Source organism: Oncorhynchus masou, chromosome 21, assembly GCF_036934945.1.
Source record: "Oncorhynchus masou masou isolate Uvic2021 chromosome 21, UVic_Omas_1.1, whole genome shotgun sequence".
Taxonomy (NCBI): Eukaryota; Metazoa; Chordata; class Actinopteri; order Salmoniformes; family Salmonidae; genus Oncorhynchus; species Oncorhynchus masou.
This window is the reverse complement of record NC_088232.1, coordinates 6,904,580-6,928,113: the sequence shown is the minus strand read 5'-3', so window position 1 is coordinate 6,928,113 and position 23,534 is coordinate 6,904,580. Positions and strand designations below refer to the sequence as shown.

General features: G+C 41.9%; 2 protein-coding genes and 1 long non-coding RNA gene across 4 annotated transcripts in view; 2 read left to right on the top strand and 1 right to left on the bottom strand.

The window, feature by feature from the left end:
• Window positions 1-2,448: 2,448 nt before the first annotated feature.
• Window positions 2,449-5,858, top strand: LOC135507692 (gastrula zinc finger protein 5-1-like). Its single transcript, XM_064927299.1, has 3 exons — window positions 2,449-2,737; window positions 3,205-3,347; window positions 3,542-5,858. Exons 1-3 carry the CDS (start codon window positions 2,449-2,451, stop codon window positions 4,685-4,687), a joined length of 1,578 nt encoding a protein of 525 aa, XP_064783371.1. The 3' UTR covers window positions 4,688-5,858.
• Window positions 4,602-23,534, bottom strand: part of LOC135507705 (uncharacterized) — a 24,531-nt gene continuing 5,598 nt past the window's right edge. The window contains exons 2-5 of the long non-coding RNA XR_010450693.1: window positions 22,912-22,984; window positions 17,110-22,063; window positions 16,884-17,006; window positions 4,602-4,683 (exon numbers count right to left, since the gene is read on the bottom strand). This is a non-coding gene — a long non-coding RNA (uncharacterized LOC135507705). The remainder of the gene's footprint in view (window positions 4,684-16,883; window positions 17,007-17,109; window positions 22,064-22,911; window positions 22,985-23,534) is intronic.
• On the top strand, window positions 10,468-15,905 carry LOC135507683 (zinc finger protein 3-like). 2 transcript variants are annotated; one of them, XM_064927283.1, is made up of 3 exons: window positions 10,468-10,956; window positions 12,102-12,232; window positions 12,425-15,905. In XM_064927283.1, exons 1-3 carry the CDS (start codon window positions 10,680-10,682, stop codon window positions 13,622-13,624), a joined length of 1,608 nt encoding a protein of 535 aa, XP_064783355.1. In that variant the 5' UTR covers window positions 10,468-10,679; the 3' UTR covers window positions 13,625-15,905. The 2 variants fall into 2 exon arrangements, with proteins under 2 accessions (XP_064783355.1, XP_064783356.1); XM_064927284.1 differs by lacking the exon at window positions 10,468-10,956 and adding an exon at window positions 10,977-11,371.

Here is a 23,534-nt window from a genome sequence, read left to right as displayed (position 1 = left end):
AAAGGTAACCTGCCTAAATGACTATCGACCTGTAGCACTCATGTCTGTAGCCATGAATTGCTTTGAATGGCTCACAACACCATTATCCCAAAAACCCTAGACCCACTCCAATTTGCATACCGCAGTAACAGATCCACAGATGATGCAATCTCTATTGCACTCCACAATGCCCTTTCCCACCTGGACAAAAGGAACACCTATGTGAGAATGCTATTTATTGACTACAGATAAGCGTTCAAACCCATAATGCCCTCAAGGCTCATCAATAAGCTAAGTACCCTGGGACTAAACACTTCCCTCTGAAATTGGATCCTGGACTTCCTGACGGGCCACCCCCAGGTGGTAAGGTTAGGTAACAACACATCCGCCATGCTAATCCTCAACACAGGGGCCTCTCAGCAGTGCGTTCTCAGTCCCCACCTGTACTCTCTGTCCACTCATGACTGCACGGCCAGGCACGACTCCAACACCATCATTAAGTTTGTCAATGACACAACAGTGGAAGGCCTGTTCACTGACAATGATCAGACAGCCTATAGGGAGGAGGTCAGAGACCTGGCCGTGTGGTGCCAGGACAACAACCTCTCCCTCAACGTGATCAAGACAGAAGGAGATGATTGTGGACTACAGGAAAAAGAGGACCGAGAATGCCCCCATTCTCATCGACTGGGCTGTAGGGGAGCAGGTTGAGCGCTTCAAGTCCCTTGGTGTCCACATTACCTGCGACCTGGCCAAGATAAACTAAATCAGTACGACACAAACAACAACAGAGTTACACATGGAATAAACAAACATACAGTCAATAACACAATAGAGAAAAGGCTATATACAGTGTGTGCAAATTAGGTAAGATAAGGGAGGTAATACAATAAATAGGTCATAGTGGTGAAATAAGTACAATTTAGCAATTAAACACTGGAGTGATAGATGTGCAGAAGATGAATAAGCAAGTAGAGACACTGGGGTGCAAAGGAGCAAAAAGAAATAACAACCGTATGGGGATGAGGTATTAGCTATGTACAGGTGCAGTGATCTGTGAGCTGCTCTGACAGCTGGTGCTTAAAGTTAGTGAGGGAGATATGGGTCTCCAGCTTCAGTGATTTTTTTGCAATTCGTTCCAGTCATTGGCAGCAGAGAACTGGAAGGAAAGGCAGCCAAAGGAGGAATTGGCTTTGGGGGTGACCAGTGAATTACAACTGCTGGAGCGCATACTACGGGTGGGTGCTGCTATGGTGACCAGTGAGCTGAGATAAGGCGGGGCTTTGCCTAGCAAAGGCGGCAGCATTCCAATCTTTGGGGATCTCAGACGATACAAAAGAAAGGTTGAACAGGCAAGTAATAGGGGTTGCAACAATTTCAGATGACAATTTTAGAAAGAGAGGGTCCAGATCGTCTAGCCCTGCTGATTTGTAGGGGTCCAAATGTTGCAGCTCTTTCAGAACATCAGCTATCTGGATTTGGGTGAAGGAGAAAAGGGGGAGGCTTGGGCAAACTGCTGTGAGGGGTGCAGGGCTTTTGACCAGGGTAGGGGTTGCCAGGTGGAAAGCATGGCCAGCCGTAGAAAAATGCTTATTGAAATGCTCAATTATTGTGGCTTTATAGGTTGTGACAGTGTTTCCTAGCCTCAGTGCAGTGGGCAACTGGGAGGAGGTCCTCTTATTTTCCATGGACTTTAGTGTCCCAGAACTTTTTGGAGTTTGTGCTGCAGGATGCTAATTTCTGTTTGAAAATGCTAGCCTTTGCTTTCCTAACAGCCTGTGTATATTGGTTCCTAACTTCCCTGAAAAGTTACATATCGCGGGGGCTATTTGATGCTAATGCCGTACTCCTCAGGATGTTTTTGTGCTGGTCAAGGGCAGTCAGGTCTGGAGTGAACCTGGATGTTGAGTTAAGTGTGAGTAGTAGGTCTAGGCCAATACATAGTGATACAAATGTGCTTCACTCAAGGTTGGCTTCTTCTTAGCATTCATTGCCATGGTTATCAACTGCACCGCAGAATTTGAATGTTAAAAAAAAAAAGATGGTGGCAGCTGCATTGAAATACTTGGGTGTATGAGGTTTTACTACAGAAGTTACAACACCGTTGGCCTGGTGTAGGATCAGTTAGGGTCAAATTAGTGGAATGGGGTGTTGGTATATAGGTGTAGGGTTAGTTGGTGGTGCAATGTTTTCCTTTATTTTTGTTTAACAAAATCTTACGTGATCGACCACACACTAGGTGGCGGCATGCACAAACAAAATGTGTGAACGCCATGACACCAAAGAATAAGAAGTAAACGGACGTGAACAGTGAGTTTCCACGTTTTTGTTTTTATAGTCGATATTTAGACGTTTATTAACACACTGGAAATCAAAATATGACGATTTTAACTGCACAGAATCACATACTTAATTCGCGTTGGAGACAGGACTTGATATTATATAGATAACGATAGCTAGCTGCTAACAATGACTAACTGTAACGTTATGGTTTTTCACACTCAAATAGCCTCCATCATGGAGGTGCTAGCTAGTGCAGCAGTGGCAGATGTATGTAAACTTGTAGACGACGACTATGCAGTGTTTCGTTTGGAAATAACTCAAAGCCAGAAAGAAAACAGGGCATTGCGGAGGAAACTACAGCTACTAGAATTGAAGGTGGCACGGGAGCGTGCAGAGAGGACAATGCAACAGCGCGTCGTCACCAGTCGTCCCAGAATTGTCAAGATTCCGGACCGATACAAAGAAATGGCAAGAGGTACATTTAGCATTGGGTCGAGACAACCCCTCTGCGCATGTTTGTCTTTTGACGAGCTAACCAGAAATGGGTCTGTTTTTGGGGTCGGATGCAATAATTCCCTTAATTACTTAGCCATCTTGCACAAAGACTATCATATTCTAAACATATTGATTTACTGCATTTCCTATTATTTACTCATTGAAAACAATATGATGCATGGAACATAATCGATCAATAAATAATATATTGTAATGAAACAGCACGGAGCAGGTCTCGAACCCTCGACCTTTGAGCCCGAGGTACGGCGATGCAGTCCCTGGTTCGAATCAGGGCTGTATCCCTTCTGGCCGTTATTGGGAGTCCCATAGGGCGGCGCAGAATTGGCCCAGCATCGTCCGGGTTTGGCCGGGGTATGCTATCATTGTAAAGAAGAATTTGTTCTTAACTGACTTGCCTAGTTAAATAAAGGTTACATTTCCCCCCAGTCATTTTCTCAGGTGAAGGACATCTCACTGGAGGCCACAGGAGCTTTGTGAAGCCAGTGGGAGACAATACATGGACAGATGACCAACCAATCACTGTTGATGAGGGGAGTGGAACCTCTAACCAGCACTTTATCATGATAGAGGTTAGTGTAATCGTGTTCCATCAGAATTACAGTACATCAAATGTGTCCCGTTTATTTCAGACAGGTCTGCTATTCACTTGCTTACATGTACATACTTATTAATCTGCCAAGGTTGAGCTTGTGCGACTTCCCTATGACATTGTTATCCTATTCAACTCATGTACCGGTAATAACCTCCTCTCTTAATGTGTCAGTCTGCAGATGCCAAGGCTGCAGGTCCTGGGGTGAGAGGAGTGGACCCACAGCACAGCAGAGACATCCAGACTGGTGCGGCTGTAGCAATGGAGGACCCCGCCACCACCCCAGCGCAGCCCAGCTCCCGACACAGCATCACGGAGGTCAGTGGAACGCGGAATGCCATCCTTAGGTCAGAGACTTTAACTGTGACACAAAGGCTTTTACACACAGAATCTGACGACAGGTCAGACACAGAGAGACTGGAGAGACTGGGCTGTCCTCCTGCTCCCGGCTCAGAGTATTTACTTTATGGTAACCGAAGCCTGGTTAATTCCCATCGGGACTCAGGTGATGCGTTAGAAACTGGCAATGATCAATCTTGTTCTTACGCTTTAGAGATGGACCCTGGCAACATATCCTCAGATTTAGAGACACATGCTGATCCGTCGAGAGGGGACTGGAACCAGTACAGTAGTAGTGTATACTCTGAAGGGTGCATAGATAAGAAAGGGGAAGGTCTGGTCGCAGATGAATTGACTGTGAAAGTGGAGGGCGACGTTCCTCCCACATGGAATGCAGCTTGTGCAGGACTCTCACAGGGCAGAGATTTCTTAGATTACAGTTTAGAGACAAATCTAAATGTTGTGACTCACTCCCCTTTACACGTGCTCAGGGATCGTGACCCAGTGTCCACGTCGGTTGCGCCTAGCGATTTACAAGGCCGTGTCCTTTTCGATCAGGTATTGAACTCAAACGACAGGGCTAGAGCCCAGACTCAGGGAGGGGGAGCCACATTAGGCAATAGTAAAGAGAAACGGTTCCTCTGCATGTTCTGTAGCAAAGGCTTCAGCTGCACCCAGAAGGTGGAGATCCACCAGAGGATCCACACAGGGGTGAAACCCTTCAGCTGTACCCAGTGTCACATGCGCTTTGCCCAGGCTGGCCACCTGAAGAGGCACCAGAGGGTCCACACAGGGGTGAAACCCTTCAGCTGTACCCAGTGTCAAATGCGCTTCGCTCAGGCTGGTGACCTGAAGAGGCACCAGAGAGTCCACTCAGGGGAGAAACCCTTCAGCTGCCAGATGTGTGAGAAGAGGTTCTCCCGCCAGCACCAGCTGAAGATGCACCTGAAGGTCCACACAGGAGAGGGGGCATTCTCCTGAAGGCATATATAGATTTGTGTTTAATATTTGAATATTATATTGCATCCAGACATTGTGTAATAAGGCATACAAATATATGCGTGGAGTTATGTAGTAACCCAAAAAGTGTTAAACAAATCAAAATATATTTTATATTTGAGATTCTTCAAAGTAGCCACCCTTTGCCTTGATGACAGCTTTGCACACTCTTGGCATTCTCTCAACCAGCTTCACCTGGAATGCTTTTCCAACAGTCTTGAAGGATTTCCCACATGTGCTGAGCACTTGTTGGCTGCTTTTCCTTCACTCTGCAGTCCAACTCATCCCAAACAATCTTAACTGGGTTGAGGTCGGGTGATTGTGGAGACCAGGTTATCTGATGAAGCACTCCATCACTCTCCTTCTTCGTCAAATAGCCCGTACACAGCCTGGAGGTGTGTTGGGTCATTCTCCTGTTGAAAAACAAATTATAGTTCCACTAAGTGCAAACCAGATGGGATGGCATATCGATGCAGAATGCTGTGGTAGCCATGCTGGTTAAGTGTGCCTTGAATTCAAAATAAATCAGATAGTGTCACCAGCAAAGCACCATCACACCACCACCTCCATGCTTCACGGTGGGAACTACACATGCGGAGATCATCCATTCATCGACTCTGCGTCTCACAAAGACACGGCAGTTAAAACCAAAAAGTCCTATTTGGTAAAAGTAAAATTGAGACATCTTCTGTATACCACCCCTACCTGGTCACAACACAACTGATTGGCTCAAATGCATTAAGAAGGAAAGAAATTTCACAAATTAACTTTTAACAAGCACACCTGTTAATTGAAATGCATTCCATGTGACATCATGAAGCTGGTTGAGAGAATGCAAAGCTGTCGAAGGCAAAGGATGGCTACTTTGAAGAATCTCAAATACAAAATATATTTGGATTTGTTTAACACTTTTTTTGGTTACTACATGATTCCATATGTGTTAGTTCATGTCTTCACTATTATTCTACAATGTAGAAAATAGTAAAAATAAAGAAACCCTGGAATGAGTAGGTGTCCAAACTTTTGACTGGTACTGTATGTATGTATGCATTTACTTATATTTGTTGTGTTATACAGGGCGCATTTGAAAAAGAGACCTAGGTCTCTGTCCTTCCTGTAAAAATAAAGGTTACATTTTTAAAAAATAAGACAATGTATTGAAAATTGGGTTCCGCTTTAAATGACAATCTGCTTGTAAAAGCTTCATAAGCACTACATAAATGTGCTACAAATCTATTACCATATGTCATGCTTCATAAAGGGTTCATAAATGTGGCATAACTGTGACAACCACCAATGTCATGTGACATAACGCCCTAACGTGCTTTATTAAGGGTGTCATAATCACCACTTAATAAAGGCCTTATAAATCATGTTATATTGAGGCTTCACAAATCCTTTATAACCCTGTCATGCATCTTGCTAATTGATTGGACATTGCAAAGGTAAGACATTGGGTTCGATTTCCAGGACCACCCATATGTAAAATGTATTCATGCACAACTAAGTCGCTTTGAAAAAAAGCATCTGCTAAATTTTACATAATATATTCCACTGAAACATTTCTAGGATGGCACAACCTCTTTCCCTCTTGGGTGCATAGTCAATATTGGACCTGACCCCAACTTCCCCCCCAAAAAATGTATTTTTTTTTATACCAAAGTTTTCTTGTTTTTTTTCTTCCAGGTTTGGGATTAAGCCAAATTCAGGTTTCTCAGTTTTCACTTTTTTGGGGGGGAAAAAACAAAACTGGATTATCGGTGTTCACAACTATGCTTAAACCACATCGGTGGATGACTTAAGGTCTGGGAAATCTGAGTAACTTTATTTTTGAGTGTAGTTGCCGTTTATTTCAGTGAGCATGCCCTGCACCATTGTTTGGTTAGCAGGTGTTCTGTAGTGCAGTAAGTGCGCACATGTGATAAGATTCGACCACCAATGGAATGAGTGGAGTAAATGGCAAGCAACACTCCATGTTATTCAGAAATGATACCATACAGAACATTCGGAAAATTCAGACCCCTTGACTTTTTCCACATGTTATTACATTACAGCCTTAATGGATAAAATGTTTTTCCTCATCAGTATACACACAATACCCCATAATGACAAAGCGTAAACAGGTTGTTTTTTAAAATCCACATTTAATGTAAATAAGGTATCTGTTTTTTAATTGTAATAGTGTTGAGGCCATTTGCTATGAAACTCGAAATTGAGCTCAGGTTTATCCTGTTTCCATTGATCATCTTTGAGATGTTTCTTCAACTTGATTGGAGTCCACCTGTGGCAAATTCAATTGATTGGACATGATTTGGAAAGGCACACACCGGTCTATATAAGTTCCCACAGTTGACAGTGCATGTCAGAGCAAAAACCAAGCCATGAATTCGAAGTAATTGTCCATAGAGCCCCGAGACAGGATTGTGTCGAGGCTCAGATCTGGGGAAGGGTACCAGTGGCCTCATTCTTAAATGGAAGAGGTATGGAACCACCAAGACTCTTCCTAGAGCTGGCCACCCGGCCAAACTGAGCAGTCGGGGTAGAAAGGCCTTGGTCAGGGAGCTGACCAAAAACCCGATGGTCACTCTGACAAAGCTCCAGAGTTCCTCTGTGGAGGTTGAAGGACAAACATCTCTGCAGCACTCCACCAATCAGGCCTTTTATGGTAGAGTGGCCAGACGGAAGCAACTCCTCAGTAAAAGGCACATGACAGCCGACTTGGAGTTAGACAAAAGGCACCTGGACTCTCAGACCATGAGAAACAATATTCTCTGCTCTGATGAAACCAAGATTGAAATATTTTGCCTGAATGCCAAGCATCACGTCTGGAGGAAACCTGGCACCATCCTTACAGTGAAACATGGTGGTGGCAGCATCATGCTGTGGAGATCTTTTTCAGTGGCTGGGATTGGACTAGTCAGGATCGAGGGAAAGATTAATTGAGCAAAGTACAGAGATCCTTAATGAAACCCTGCTCCAGAGCGCCCAGGACCTCAGACTGCGGCGAAGGTTCACCTTCAACAGGACAAGGACCCTAAGAAAACAGCCAAGACAACGAAGGAATTGCTTCGGGACAAGTCTCTGAATGTCCTTGATTGACCAAGCCAGAGCCCGGACTTGAACCCGATCTAACATCTCTGGAGAGACCTGAAATTAGATGTGCAGTGACGCTCCCCATCCAACTTGACAGAGCTTGAAAAGCTCTGCAGACAAGAATGGGAGAAACTCCCCAAATACAGTTGTGCCAAGCTTGTAGCGCCATACCCAATTAGACTCAAAGCTGTAATCGTTGCCAATGGTACCCTTTACTCAAAGTACTGAGTAAAGGGTCTGAATACTTATGTAAATGTGATATTTCAGTTTTTATTTTGTAATAAATGTGCAAACATTTCTAAAAAGCTGTTTTTGCTTTGTCGTTATGGGGTATTGTGTGAAGATTGGGGGGAGACAATTTAATCAATTTTAGAATAAGGCTGTAACGTAACAAAATGTGTAAAGGCAAGGGGTCTGAATACTTTTCGAATGCGCTGTTCATTCTACAGTCCCTGAGTATTCTCAACAATTATTTTACTACGGCACACAGAATAGTTCATGCTCTAAGCCTATGTGTATTCAATATACAGTGATTCGCATTGGGGGCATTTATTTGACCTTAATGGAAATGTCACTTAAATATGAACAAATAAATAAGAGAATTGTGAATGAAAGAGGAATATAATAATACAAATTGAAGTTTCCCCATCTTCCCATTTAGAGTTTCTGGCAGAGCACAGAAATGCCCTTATCCAGGATGTGTGACAAGACATTTCCTAACGGATCTGCTAACTTTCTATGTTGCATTAAAGGTTGAAACCAACAAGCAGTACCTCCAGCAGGAAGAGAGACAAGAACCATTTGTCCGCCATCTCACTGACAAGCTACACTATTCACAGCCCTGTGTAATGTTCAATGTAATCGCATTATTATACTTTTTGAAACATGTCTTTAATGTGTACTTGTTTTAGCTGTTAGTTATAATTCCCAACGTGATAATACATTTGTGTTCACATCATTAAGGCTTTATGTATGTGTTATAAATTACCAAAGTGGTCTGACTTTAAATTAAGTACAGCATCATGCATTATAGCGTCTTTATGGATGTGTTATGAATGACTGACTTTCTCTTCAAACTAAGTATTACAGGACACTACATAAAGTGTTAATAAATAGGTTATTTACAGTCTGCTGATTTATGAAGGTTCTCTCATGATCCACAGGTGTATGCTGTGAGAGATATTTAAAATGGGTTGATGGACCTGCAAAATGTGTGTGTGTGTGTGTGTCAGAACCAAGAATATTTGGGAGTAGTCCAACCTGAAATTACCACACCAGGTATTACTCTAGTGTTCCCATGCTGGAGACCAGGGCTTGATTATAACCTGTTACAATGTTGCCAACATTTTGTGACTGATCTTTTAGTGGGGGAGTGGATGAATGTGTCAAAGACATGACTGGGCTTAGCACCTGCGCATATGGCTAATTTTTGTTGTGTGTGTTTCTGTACTGAGGAACATGTAACTTGGTTCCAGAAGAAAGGCACTTTCAATTTATTTCGGTTGGGGGCTTTCATCAAGGTAAGTGTTGGCTATTTCACACACAGCACATACTGTATAAACCTGGGATATCAACCATTCAAAGTTGGCCTTCGTGGGAGTGACCATAGAATTCTATAGGAGTGACCTTACTGAGTATAACATATGTCATCACTAACAAAGTCATAATTATGGCTAAACCCGGCCCATTTCCACAATTGATTTTCTTAAGTGATTTTAAACCTAACCCTAACTAATGAAGGCCAAGTTTGATGCGTTGGTCCACCAGACCTTCCGCACATTAAGGCGGAAGTGTCTGGGAACAAGATTAGGTGTAACATGACATCCCATTAGAGCATATTGCCATCCTTCAGCACAACATGTCACCCTTTATAAAGCACGTGTTTATATCATTTGACAGTGAGTTATGTCACATTTGACATTGGTGATTGTCACACGGTTATGCCACATTTATGAACCTTTTATAAAGAATGACATATGGTTATGGATGCTTTTTTAGCATGTATTTAAACATATATATTTAACCTTTATTTCACGAGGCAAGTCTGTTAAGACCATTAAGAACAAATTCTTATTTACAATGACGGCCTACCCGGCCAAACCCGGACGACGGTGGGCCAATTGTGCGCCGCCCTATGGGACTCCCAATCACGGCCAGATGTGATGCAGCCTGGATGTGAACTAGGGACAGCAGTGGACCCTCTTGCACTGAGATGCTGCGCCACTCGGGAGCCCAATGTAGTGCTTATGAAGGCTATAAACAACGTAATTTAAAGCGGGACCGTAATATGTATGTCCAATATGAAAAGAATAATTGGATTTAAGCTGATTTTAAAGGGCCGCAAAATGAGCAGCAAATTCCTCTGGGTGTTAACTCTGTGGATTTGAAACTAAAGTGACCCTGAATAAAATGGATCCCCCTTTTACTGCATACAGAAAATTATGTAAGGTGCAATAAATTATAGTACACACAAAATATTGACCATTTAGGATTGAAAACATAAAATTAAATACAATCAAAATATATTTTAGAAATACTTGTAATTATTGGTTGTATGATAACTAGTATAAAATATCGACAATTCTGCACATTTTCGCCTTAATTATTAATGTACAAAGTAATAGGAAAGGATTCTTATTCTGAAGGATTCCAAAAATCAGTGACCTGGAAGTACTTAGCTTGCTATTCTTGCCTGCTTCAGTGGTAAAAACATTTACGTTTTTATTAACGTTTTTATTGTTGTGATTTAGACGCTTGTTAACACCCTGGAAGTCTAAATATGACTTAACTGCATCACATATTTACCCTAGGTCATCTTTAATTCGCGTTGGAGACGGGGTTTGGTTGATTGATGTTATCTAGATAACGCTAGCTGCTAACAATGGCTAACTGTATGGTTTTTCACACTCAAATAGCCTCCATCATGGAGGTGCTAGCGAATGCCGCCGTGGCAGAGATCTGTAAACTTGTAGACGACGACTATGCAGTGTTTCGTTTGGAAATAAATCAAAGCCAGAAAGAAAACAGGGCATTGCGAAGGAAACTACTGGAAGTTAAGGTGGCCCGGGAGCGCGCAGAGAGGACAATGCGAGAGCGCGTCCTCGCCAGTCGTCCCAGTAGTGTCAAGATCCTCGATCGATACAGGGGAATGGCAAGAGGTACATTTTAGCAGGAGGACGGTGCGCTGCCTGTCGCCCCTAGTGTATAGCACAGTGCCTATCTCCCCGTTTCCCTCTGCACTAGGTACAGATTGTAACACCAGATAATGAATGTGATTCAACCAATTATTTTTGGACCATTCTACTCGTAGTTACAGGCGTGGCTCTACAAAACGTCGCCAGAGATGAACTATCTTCGTCCTCGATTTGTGGAAACAGGAGTCTAATAAAAATGTTTGTGTCCAGTTGCAGGGAGTCCGTTTAATTTTAAAACGGTACATTTTCTAAATTCAATCCGATTTTTGGTCCATGAAGTAACCAAGACCGGTGTCTGTCATCATGACGTTAGACAGTTTGGGGTGGACTCACCTCTCTCAATCAATGGTGGAGTTCATTTTGCTTGGAGGTGCACCTGGTAAGTGGAGATTCATTTATGGACCAATAGAATGGTCTAAAATGTCCAAACTCTGGTGGGATATTCAAAACGAACTCAACCAGCGAGAGAAGATTTGAAAAACACAGGATTGAACATTGTTGGATTAGTTAATGGACCCCAAAAAAGTATTTATTTTAATAACGGAGCATTTTCTAAATTCAAACAGACCCCCTGCAACTGGACAGACATTTTATGAGACTCCTGTTTCCACTAATTGAGGATGAAAATAGTATCGCCAATACCGGATTAGTTGAAAAATCTCTGACTACATTTTGTATTGCCACACCTGTAACTACTAGTACAATAGATACCAAATGTTTTGGTTAAATCACATTATCCGGTGTTACAGTCTATAGCCCCTCTGCACATGTGTTCAGGTGTTTATCCAAAATTAGTTCTTGGTCAGTTTTTGGATAGTATGTATTAATTCCCCTGATTACTTAGCTATCTGACACTATTATATTCTAACCAGATTCTTGATTTCCTGCGTTTCTAATTATTTTCTAAATTAAAATAATTTTCTTATTATTTACTCAATGAACACAATGATGCATGGGACATAATACATCAATCAATAAATAGTATATCAAGAAGTTATAAGAAGTGTTACTTTACATCATTTTCTAGACCGTGTCAATAGTGTACAATATAGCGTTGAGCATTGACAGTAGTTAACCTAACCACCTCTCTTCTCCAATCACTCTCTCAGGTGAAGGACATCTAACTGGAGGCCAACGGAGCTTTGTGAAGCCAGTGGGACACAATACATGGAGAGATGACCAGCCAATCACTGTTGATGAGAGGAGTAGAACCTCAACCCAGCACGTTATCGTGATAGAGGTTAGCGTTGCATTTAAAAACTAATTACAGTTCCTTTTGCAAATCAAATATGGACCATTTATTTAAGAAAGGCTCCCCTCATCTATTCACTTGCTTACATGTACATCCTCATTTATCTTCCAAAGGGGAGCTTGTGAGGCCCTACAGCAACTCAACTAATGTTCCGGTAATAACCTCCTCTCGTCTTCTCAGTCTGAAGATGCAAAGGCTGCAGGTCCTGGGGTCAAGCTAGAGAGATCTGAAGGAGATGAGAACCCACGGCACAGCAGAGAAATCCAGACTGGGGTAGATGGAGCGCCCCTTGTAGCCACAGAGGACCCCACCACCACCCCAGGGCATCCCAGGACCCAGTGTAGTATCACAGAGGTCAGTGGAACGCAGAACGCCATCCTCAAGTCAGAGACAGACACCGAGACTTTAACTGTAACACACAGACTCTTACATACAGGATCTGACCACAGATCAGACCCAGAGAGACTGGGGCTGAGGAGAATGGGCTGTCCTCCTGCTTCTGTCTCAGAATATATACCGGTATTTCCCCATAGCCAAAGGACAGTTCATTCCCATGGTGATAGTGATGACACTGGCGGTGATGATCCGTCTTGTTCTTATGCTACAGAGATGGACTCTGGCAACATGCTCTTGGGTTTAGAGACACAGACTGATCTGTCTAGAGGGGACTGGAACCAGTACAGTAGTAGTGTATACTCTGAAGGGTGCCTAGATAAGAAAGGGGAGGGTCTGGTCGTAGATGAGGTGACTGTGAAAGTGGAAGGCGACATTCCTCCAACACTGAATCCAGATAGTCACCTAGGAGACGGACACTCACAGGGCAGATATTTCTTAGATTACAGGGGAAGATTAGAGACAAATCCAATTGTCGCAACCCACTCCCCTTTACACTCATTCAGGGATCGTGAGCCAGTGTCCACCTCAATGGGGCATTCCGATTCAAACGGCCTCGTCACTTTCGATCAGGTATTGAACTCAAACGACAGGCCTAGAGCCCAAGCTCCGCGAGGGGGAGCAACATCAGGCAATAGTAAAGAGAAACGGTTCCTTTGCATGTTCTGTAAGAAAGGCTTCAGCTGCTCCCAGAAGGTGGAGATCCACCAGAGGGTCCACACAGGGGAGAAACCCTACAGCTGCCCCCAGTGTCACATGCGCTTCACCCAGGCTGGTGACCTGAAGAGGCACCAGAGGGTCCACACAGGGGAGAAACCCTACAGCTGCCCCCAGTGTCACATGCGCTTCACCCAGGCTGGCAGCCTGAAGAGGCACCTGAAGGTCCACACGGGGGAAAGGCCATTTGCCTGTACGCATTGTGGGAAGAGGTTCTCAGAGAGGACCTACCTCAGGATACACCATCAGAAAAACCATCCCACTCTATAAAATGTAAACCATTCTACTTTAAAGCTTATTACATTTAGATCAAACCCTGCATTAAAGACAAAGTTTAATTTTAATTGTTGTCTGCAGAAAGGATCCACAGATGTATTTAGAATAATAAGATTAACAGATTTCAGTGTTGAATATTCCTGGGTAGAATATTGCATCCAGACATTGTGTGATATATAAGCCTAAAATGTCTGTTACATATTGAGTTTGTACTGAATAGTCTACATGATGTTAGGAAATGCCCGATTTCATTTTTAATAGTGTACTTAAAATGTGTTTATGTTCAATAGAATGAAAAGTCCCATTTTTGGTGATTCTTTAGTAATCAGTACCAGTCAAAAGTTTGGAAAAACCTACTCATTCAAAGGTTTCTTTATTTTACTATTTTCTACATTGTTTAATCATTGTGAAGACATCAGAACTATACAATAACACATATGTAGTACCCAAAAAAGTGTTAAACAAATTAAAATACTTGTGATTCTTCGAAATAATCACCCTTTGCCTTGATGACAGCTTTGCACACTCTTGGCATTCTCTCAACCTGCTTCATGAAGAATGCTTTCCAACAGTCTTGAAGGATTTCCCACATATGCTGAGCACTTGTTGGCTGATTTTACTTTACTTTGCCATTCAACTTATCCCAAACCATCTCAACTGGGTTGAGGCCAGGTTATCTGATACAGCAGTCCATCACTCTCCTTATTGGTCAAATAGCCCTTACCCAGCCTGGAGGTGTGTTGGGTCATTGCCCTCTTGTAAAACAAATGATAGTCCCACTAAGCACAAACCAGATGGCATGACATATCGCTGCAGAATGCTGTGGTAGCCATGCTGGTTAAGTGTGCTTTAAATTCTAAATAAATCACTGACAGTGTCACCAGCAAAGCACCATCACACCTCCACACTGGGATCCACACATGCGGAGATCATCCGTTCACCTACTCTTCATCTCACAAAGACATGGCGGTTGGAACAAAAAATCTCAGATTTGGAATCGTCAGACCAAAGGACAGATTTCCACAGGTCTAATGTCCATTGCTCGTGTTTCTTGGCCCAAGCAAGTCTCTTCTTATTGGTGTCCTTTAGTAGTACTTCCTTTGCAGCAATTCGACCATGAAGGCCAGATTCACGCGGTCTCAAATGAACAGTTGCTGTTGAGATATCTGTTATTTGAACTCTGTCAATCATTTATTTGGGCTGCAATCTGAGGTGCAGTTAACTAATGAACTTATCCTCTGCAGCAGAGGTAACTCTGGGTTTCATCATACCACTTGATGGTTTTTGCGACTGCACTTGAAGAAACGTTCAAAGTTCTTAATGTTCCGCATTGACTGACCTTCATTTCTTAAAGTAATGATGGACTGTCGTTTCTCTTTGCTTAGTTGTTCTTACCATAAAATGGACTTGGTCTTTTACCAAATAGGGCTGTCTTCTGTATACCACCCCAACTGATTGGCTCAAACGCATTAAGGAAATTAATTCCACAAATTAACTTTGAACAAGGCACACCTGTTAATTGAAAGGCATTCCAGGTGACTACCTCATGAAGCTGGTTGAGAGAATGCAAAGCTATCATCAAGGTAATGGGTGGATACTTTGAAGAATTTGAAGAACACTTTTTTGGTTACTACACGATTCCATGCGTTATGTCCTAGTTTTGATGTCTTCTATTATTCTACAATGTAGAAAAGGTTTTTTTTTAATGGAATGAGTAGGCTTGTCAACTTTTGACTGGCACTGTACATCACATCTGATCTCACCATTATTCTGCATACACCCGACAGCGCTCTATAACCAGTATATGCTTACTAAATATACCTACACATACTCACACTAAGAAACACCTACTCTACACATCCAAATATTTTAGTCAGGTTTGTCTGACTTGACTTATCATAGTGGACTTATATTTACACACATCTCTAAATGCGGAAGACACATTTTAATGCATTCAGTTGTACAACTGACTGGGTATCCCTCTTTCCCATCATATTTAAGTTCTCCATGTAGGGTTTAACAACCATGAAGTCATTCTGTAACCACATTATAGGACGCAAACGTAGTGGGGATTGGTAAACGCTCAGGAACCAAGGTTAAATTGAAGCATCCGCCAATTAAAATCATTGACATAGTTGCACGTGATTAAAGGCTTCATGTTAGCTGTTCCCATTACATACATTTGCACATGTAATTCTATGCTAATCTCACCAGGTGGCCTTGATTATTTCCTGTAATAAATTGTGTATTTACAAATTAAAATGTTTCAACAATTTTTCATGGAAGCGTCCTTAACAGAAGTATAACCGCACACTGATAATCATAGCAACTACATTGTGTATTTGATTTAATGCTCAAATTGTGACTAGCTAGGTTCGAATCTCACTTGAGATTACCCCCCCCCCCCCCTTTGAAATTCCATTTATTTTGTGTTAACGGACGTAGCCTACAGCCAACAGTTTGAAAATTAAGATGAATAATTAATTTAATAAGGAGCTACCCTTTTCTTCAGCCTTGCAGACAAACAATCTGCTATGGCCTAATAATCATATTGCATAGGCAATATTATATGGACTTGTACACATAAATGTAGGCCTACGTTTTATATGCATATTTATAATAATCTACTTTGTCACGTTATTTGACTCGACGAGCATTCAAGTGTAATAGAGTAGGATTACAGGTTGCACTCTCACCATCATCCTACAGATGGGAGTATTGCAGTTATTTAGAAAGTGTATTGTGACTCCGGATCCGAACCCACACTTAGCCTACTGTATGTAAAATATTCCAAATCGACAGTCTTAAATGGAGGAATACACTTAGCAGTATCAGATGGTGAATTACTTCTATTTGACAAAGTTATCCAACTTCGATTCTCATATTCTGTAATATAGGAATTCCGAATTCTGAGACCAAGGTCTCAGAGCAAGTCACCGATTGAAACGCTATTTAGCGCGCACCACCGCTAACTAGCTAGCCATTTCACATCCGGGTAGGATAGGTAATAGGATCCGGGTAGGATAGGTAATATCTGACACACAAACAGGTACTATGTTGGAGTTTGAACAAGTCAGATAAAACCTGCCCAATTATGGTCTCCCCATCAAACGACTGGCTGCCGTCTGGCAAAAGCATCTACAGTCCATCTGTAGTACTAGGCAGAGTTGAATCAGTTGATCCGTGAAAAATGGAATGAAAACTGTGTTGCAAATACTGGACATTTCTGCTGTACTGTATTACTAGTGATCACCTTCTGTCCCACATTGTGGATGTGTTGAGTGCCAGGTCTCTCTCCATTCAGAGATGTCAGTATCAAGCCTCTGTCGGTCAGGACTCCATCACATCTCTCCATGTGCTGCCACCATAGCTTAATCTGTGAACACATACACAGTCAGTGTTCTAACCAAATAGCAGTTAGAATAGGTGATATGACAAATAAACTACATTGAAGTTTGAACAGGTCAGACTAAACCTACCTAATTCTGGTCTCCCCATCAACGAAATATAGCAGGTAACTTGTGTCTATGTCGATGATGTTGAGTTCATATTGCCTAGTTAAATAAAGATTAAATAAATTGGAACATTTAAAATATATACTTTGACCTATTTCAGGTAACCCCAAGATGCTTGATTCACTACACCTGCTTTTGAATAACTTTCCAGTTGTTTTTGCTTTACATTCAGACTTTGAACCTCTGTTTATTGTACATATATATTAGTGTCTAATAAAAAATAGCAACTTATGTAAAGCATCATATCTGTTTTAAGGTTTAAGATTATAGTGTGTGTGGATATATATATATATATATATATATATGCACAAGCATTTCGCTACACTCGCATTAACATCTGCTAACCATGTGTATGTGACAAATAACATTTGATTTGATATATATGTGTGTGTGTGTGTGTGTGTGTGTGTGTGTGTGTGTGTGTGTGTGTGTGTAGTGTAGTACCTCTTGATGTCCACTAGGTGTCAGCCCAGCTTCAATAATGTCACACCAGGTTCACAACATGTTTTCATGTGTAACAAATCAAATTGTCACATGCTCCGAATACTACATGTGTAGACCTTACAGTGAAATGCTGAAATGAAGCCCTTAACCAACAATTTAGTTGTAAGAAAAATGTGTTAAGTAAGAAATAAAAGTAACAAATAATTAAAGATCAGCAGTAAAATAAAAACAGCGAGCCTATATACATGGGGTACCGGTACAGAGTCAATGTGTGGGGGGACCTGTTAGTCGAAGTAATTGAGGTGTTCCTTTCAAGTCCAGTGGTGTAAATGACTTAACAAAAATGGATTTAAACTACTCCACTACATTCCGTTTATATCTGGGGGGGGTTTTATCTGTACTTTTACTCTGTTTCTTTACAACATTACATTTTACTTCACCACATTTCTAAAGAAAATAATATATTTTTTACTCCATACAGTTTCCCTGGCACCCAAAAGTACTTTTTGCATTTTGAATTCTAAGCCGGACAGGAAAATGGTCCAATTCACACACTTATCAAGAGAACATCCCTGGTCATCCCTACTGTCTCTGATCGAGCAGACTCACTAAACACATGCTTTGTTTGTAAATTATGCCTGTGTGTCCCCATGGCTATTTCTTAAATAAAAATACAAGACAATTGTGCTGTCTGGTTTGCTTAATATATGGAAGGTCAAATAATTTATAATTTTACCGCTGATACTTAATTATCTTTTAGCAATGGCGTTTACTTCGTATTTTACTGGGTTACATTCACTTTTACTTGAGACATTTTCTATTAACATATCTTTACTTTTACTCAAGTAGGACAATTGGGTACTTTTTCAACCACTGTTCAAAACGTTTAGCACTCAATACCCAACATTCACTTGGTGGCTTGAAGTAGGAGTGCTGAACTAGGATCTGTTTAGGATTTGTGAGTAGAATGAATAACACTACTTTGACGGGGGGTGGGGGGTACTGATTCCAGTTCAGCATTCTTAGCCTGAGACATTTCATAAATGCGTACAGAGGAGCACTTTTTTATGATCAGCTTTGCCTAGATCATTCTGAATCAGTTGTCTCTGGAATAAGATTATATGGACAGGGGTGGGTTTGATCGTAGATCAGCACTCCTACTCAACACCAGTTGCTGTACCCTAACATTTTATAATCCAATTTCCCTTGCTGTCTATGTCCTTCCGGAACCCCACCTCAACATTGTTCTGTCAAGGCAACAAAAGAAAGTTGGCATGCTCTTGAAAGGAATTTAACTCACAACCTCTCCTTTGGGAATTCACCACCATAACTACTACTACAACTATTTTTTAAACTATCATAACATGTGTTTTTTTCTTGGGGACAAGGTATCGGAACGCTTTTGAATGGTCTACAAAGCATGCCCCCAGGTCAAAGTTGGCCTTTTGCAGACAGGGATTATATTGTTACTCCACGACATAGTATGTTATCACAACTCTATTAAAATGACATTCTATGCAAGGTGTCACTTCAGTTCTTCTATTTGATGGGAACTAGCCCCTACCCCCCTCAAGTTAGCTCTTTCATGCAACATCAAAAATGTCTCTCTAAAAATGTCTCTCCTCAGATTTGAACGCTCAAACTCTGGTTTGGGGAGCAAACACCATAACCATTACTCTACTGGAGAGAGTATGCATGGCCCAAAGGGAGAGTAACCATTTTTCATATGCAGAGACTCCTTTTTCTTTTTCACATGCTATAACCTAACAAATTTATTCTAAAATCGCTTACGTTAATATTTTCCCTCAATCTACACACAATACCCTATGATGACATAGTGAATATCATGTTTATATATTTTAGCAAATGAATTACAAATAAAAAACAGAAATACCTTATATACATAATGATTCTTCCCCTTTGCAATGAGTCTCAAATTGAGTTCAGGTGCATCCTGTTTCCATTGATCATCCTAGAGCTGTTTCTACAACTTCATTCAATTGATTTGACATGATTTGGAAAGGCACACACCTGTCTATATAAGGCCCCACAGTTGACAGTGCATGCCAGAGGAAAAACCAAGCCAAATCAAATTGTATTTGTCACATGCTCCGAATACAACAGCTGTGGACCTTACCGTGAAGGTCTTACTTTCATGCCAACAAAAGGCAACATCAAAAATGGCTCTCTAAAAAATGCTCTCCTCTGATTTGAACTCTCAAACTCTGGTTTAAAGAGCACACACCATAACCATTACTCTACCAGAGAGACAGACTCCTTTTTTCTTTTTCACGTGCTATAACCTAACAACCTTATTCTAAAATCGCTTACATTAATATTTTGAATGGGTGACATTCTCCCCGGATTTGTTATCCATATCGAGACTCGACCCGCAACCCTTCTGGTGGTGGCAGCACCAGAAATGGTTGAAGAGGCCAAGGCAGTCATTAAATGCAAACACCAAGAAGCACACATTTTTCACTATGACACCGTTTGACCTGGGCAATTTTTATGTTTCACCCCTTGTTTTCCGTCATGTAGCGTTTCAAGAGGCACCTGTCCTTCCCCTGGCCTTTTTCATTCACACCACCCGGCACATGGAAAACCACAAACAGTTCTTTTGCACCATCCTCTAACTCCTTCCCCAACTATCAACAGCAATCTTCTGCACAGACCGTGAGGCAGCTATTGAGGGAGCAATCCAGTTTGTGCTGCCGCAAGCCAGGATTGTCAATTGCTGGAACCTCATCTCGAACAATGTGAAGTACAAGATGGGGTCAGAGGGTGCCCAAGCTGTGGCCGATTACCAGCATGCCATCAAAAGGCCTCTTCAACCATTTCTGGTGCTTCCACCACCAGAAGGGTTGCGGGTCGAGTCTCCATATGGGTGACAAATCCGGAGAGAATGTCACCCATCATATGTGTTGTGCCACCAACTCGTCCTGGTCCAAAACAGTAATGTCCCTTGCTCGACAAATTGTGTTCTTCACTTGTGCCAAGTTGCGAGGTTGGTACTCTGGCATGAATGATGTATTCGGGGGTGGTGGTGGGTTATTGGTCATGTCAGTGTACTTTTCCAGGTGTTTCAGTCTTTCGCCTGGACATTTCATCTATAATTGAGGGAGCCAATCAGATGAAATCCCTTGCTTGCTGCTGTTGGCTGTTGCCGTGGGGGTGGGGGACAGCGGAAACCAAAGTAGTGAACTAGCACAGTATGAGGCTGATGCAGCAACTCATACTCCCTTTTTTTGGAGCCCTGGTGCTTCCTTCCCTGCATACTATCGCACCCTTAGTTTTGGTGAACGGCGCGGAAGGCTGTGGGATCCCTTCTGAATCCATCGCTTTTGTTCCGCCTTCCAAACATAAAAATGTCTCCAGGCTTGGGGTGCAGTGGTGGAAGGTGGGATATGTTAGCGGGATCAACCGTTTCAAACATTCCAGCTGCTTGTGCTGGTGTTAAAGGCAGCAGGCATGTGGTGCATTCTTGCTGGGGTATTGATTAAGGGACCTGGGGTAGTGTAGGGGAAATCTTGGAGACGGAGGGGGGTTGCGCATTGGCTATCCTTCCCTTCCTCCACACGTCGTAGAGTTGACGGTGATAGCTGAGGGAGTTAGACCTTTCCAGTTCAATGACCAGCACAGAAAATAATAATTTTCCTGATGGAAGCACGCTGCTCTAACTTCGTCTGGTGAGAGGCCTAGCCTTTTAATAACTGAGGCAATGTCATCAAAAGTTGGGGCCCTCTTTCTTTTTGACATTCTGATAAGTATGGAGATGACACATAGGACAAGTTGTCCAGATAGTTACAGGCTAACTATATGTAATGTTATATGGAGAAATGACCCTAGTGCTTCAAATAGTTTTCCAAGCTAGATTGGGGTCCATTCAGAATTAAATTGAGACCTGTTACATTCCACATCAGTTACTTCTTTTGGAATGGAAATAATCAGTATACAGAATTTGACATTGAATGTAAAGAACATGGATTGAAAGTGAAATACAATAGTATTTTTTTAACCATATCCCCCCCTGTAATCAGTGATCATTTCGAAATACATGACTTGCCCAATCATGTCTAAGCAATGATTACTTCCAGTGAGGATGGAATTGCGCTATGACGCATAACCACAGCGGGCTGCAGGCATAATCCACATAAGCAGTAGCCAGGGGGCCACTGACCTTTATTATTATTTTATTTTTATTTTTTTATCAGCGGTCACTTACTGTTGTGTTACAATAGTAAAATACACAAGGTGAAATTTAGAATTTGGTTGTGCATCAGCAGCAGTTGGTGAGCAAATAAAAGTTTGTCACATACACCTATGTGTATCGTACGGCCAGAAAAATGTTGGTTTCTAGCTCCAAAAATGCTCTCTCCATGAATGTAGAGGAGGTCTATTTATCCTGGGACACACCTGGCCCAGGTGTTTCCCATGTAGCTGACGACCCTCCCCAACTCCGCCCACCGGCATCCTAATAAGGAAACAAGAACAAACAGAATACAGCAGACGGAGTGGGAGGGTCGTCACACTAACAACACAAAACACACAATCCTAAACATGTATATAGTAAACATCAGAACAAATATTGCCAGTCACTGAGTCACAATTAGCCATGTCGGCTACAAAAATGTAGATTGGTAAGTTAGTCTAGCCAGTTATCGAAAATTCTTGTAATAATGGCCCAATACCGACTGGGCACGCAGGGGCATGTGCCCAAGGGCCCTGACCTCCAGGAGGCCTCCAATGATTGTGTTAGTTACTCTCACTCAGATATGGTTAACATTGAATAAATCTTAGCAAAATGTGTAGAATTGCAGAAAATTCACTGTAATTACTGCACCTTTTCTCTGCTCCATGGCAAAATTTGTCTAATTGCATGAAATGTATTCAAAATTGCTAAACCTTTCCCTGCACAAGGGCAAAATAGCCACAAATGAAATTAAAATAATTCAATAATTTCAATTTCTCTCCACCGTCAAGAGGGGGGAGGGCACTACAACGTTTTTCCTGCGAGGTGGGCAGCCCCCAAACCAAATATTGGTTAGGGCCCCCAGAAGCCATGTTAAGATCCAAATGAACAACATAACATGGACAGAGGGGGACCTAGGACTTCATCCACAAATCATCTCACAGTAATTGCTGTTCTAGGATGTGTCTATAATCTTATTATTGTTGTAAACTGCAAAACTGATCCGAGAAGAACACTCCTACTCTGAGACACTTGATACGTACGGCCCCAGGTTAGATTGAATGTTAACACTTGGCCCCTGGGGTTGAGTGGGGTCATATGGGTATCAAACTTCATGCTAATGAATTTACCTGGAGTAGGAGTGATGAGTTATTGCTGATGTGGACGAGGCAGAGGCTCAAGTGTTTCCACTGCACAAGATATCTGTGGAATGGTTACAGACAATATACAGGTGAGAGGTCAAAAGTATATTATATGCAAATAACAGGATTTGGTTGTTTAGCTGACAGTAGTGGCTCATTATTCCCTCCTTTTGTCCTCCCTTGAAGTAATCACTGATTAGAAATGACTAGACGGGTTAAAGCCATGTAGTGGAGCACTTGGTTTCACCTGCCCATTCCTGTCTAAGCAATGATTATTTCAAGGAAGGAGTTGCTCAGTAATTTTTATCAAACATCTCAGTTCTCCCAAAGTGCCCCCTTTCAATTCTCTGCATGAACAGGAAATATGTTAGAAACTCTTTTTGGGCCATGCATAAGCCAATCTAATGCTTTTACATTTATGGCGAATAGTGAATCATAGTATGTACGCCCTTCAGGAGAAGTGAGTGTTTGATGTCATTACATTAAATTGAAATATTGATCATCATAAGTGATTTCTTACAGACATCCCACCAAATTCTGTTAAATATATTTCAAAAGGAGAAATTAAGAAAGACTACAAATGAAATGCATCACCCACATATGAAACATAT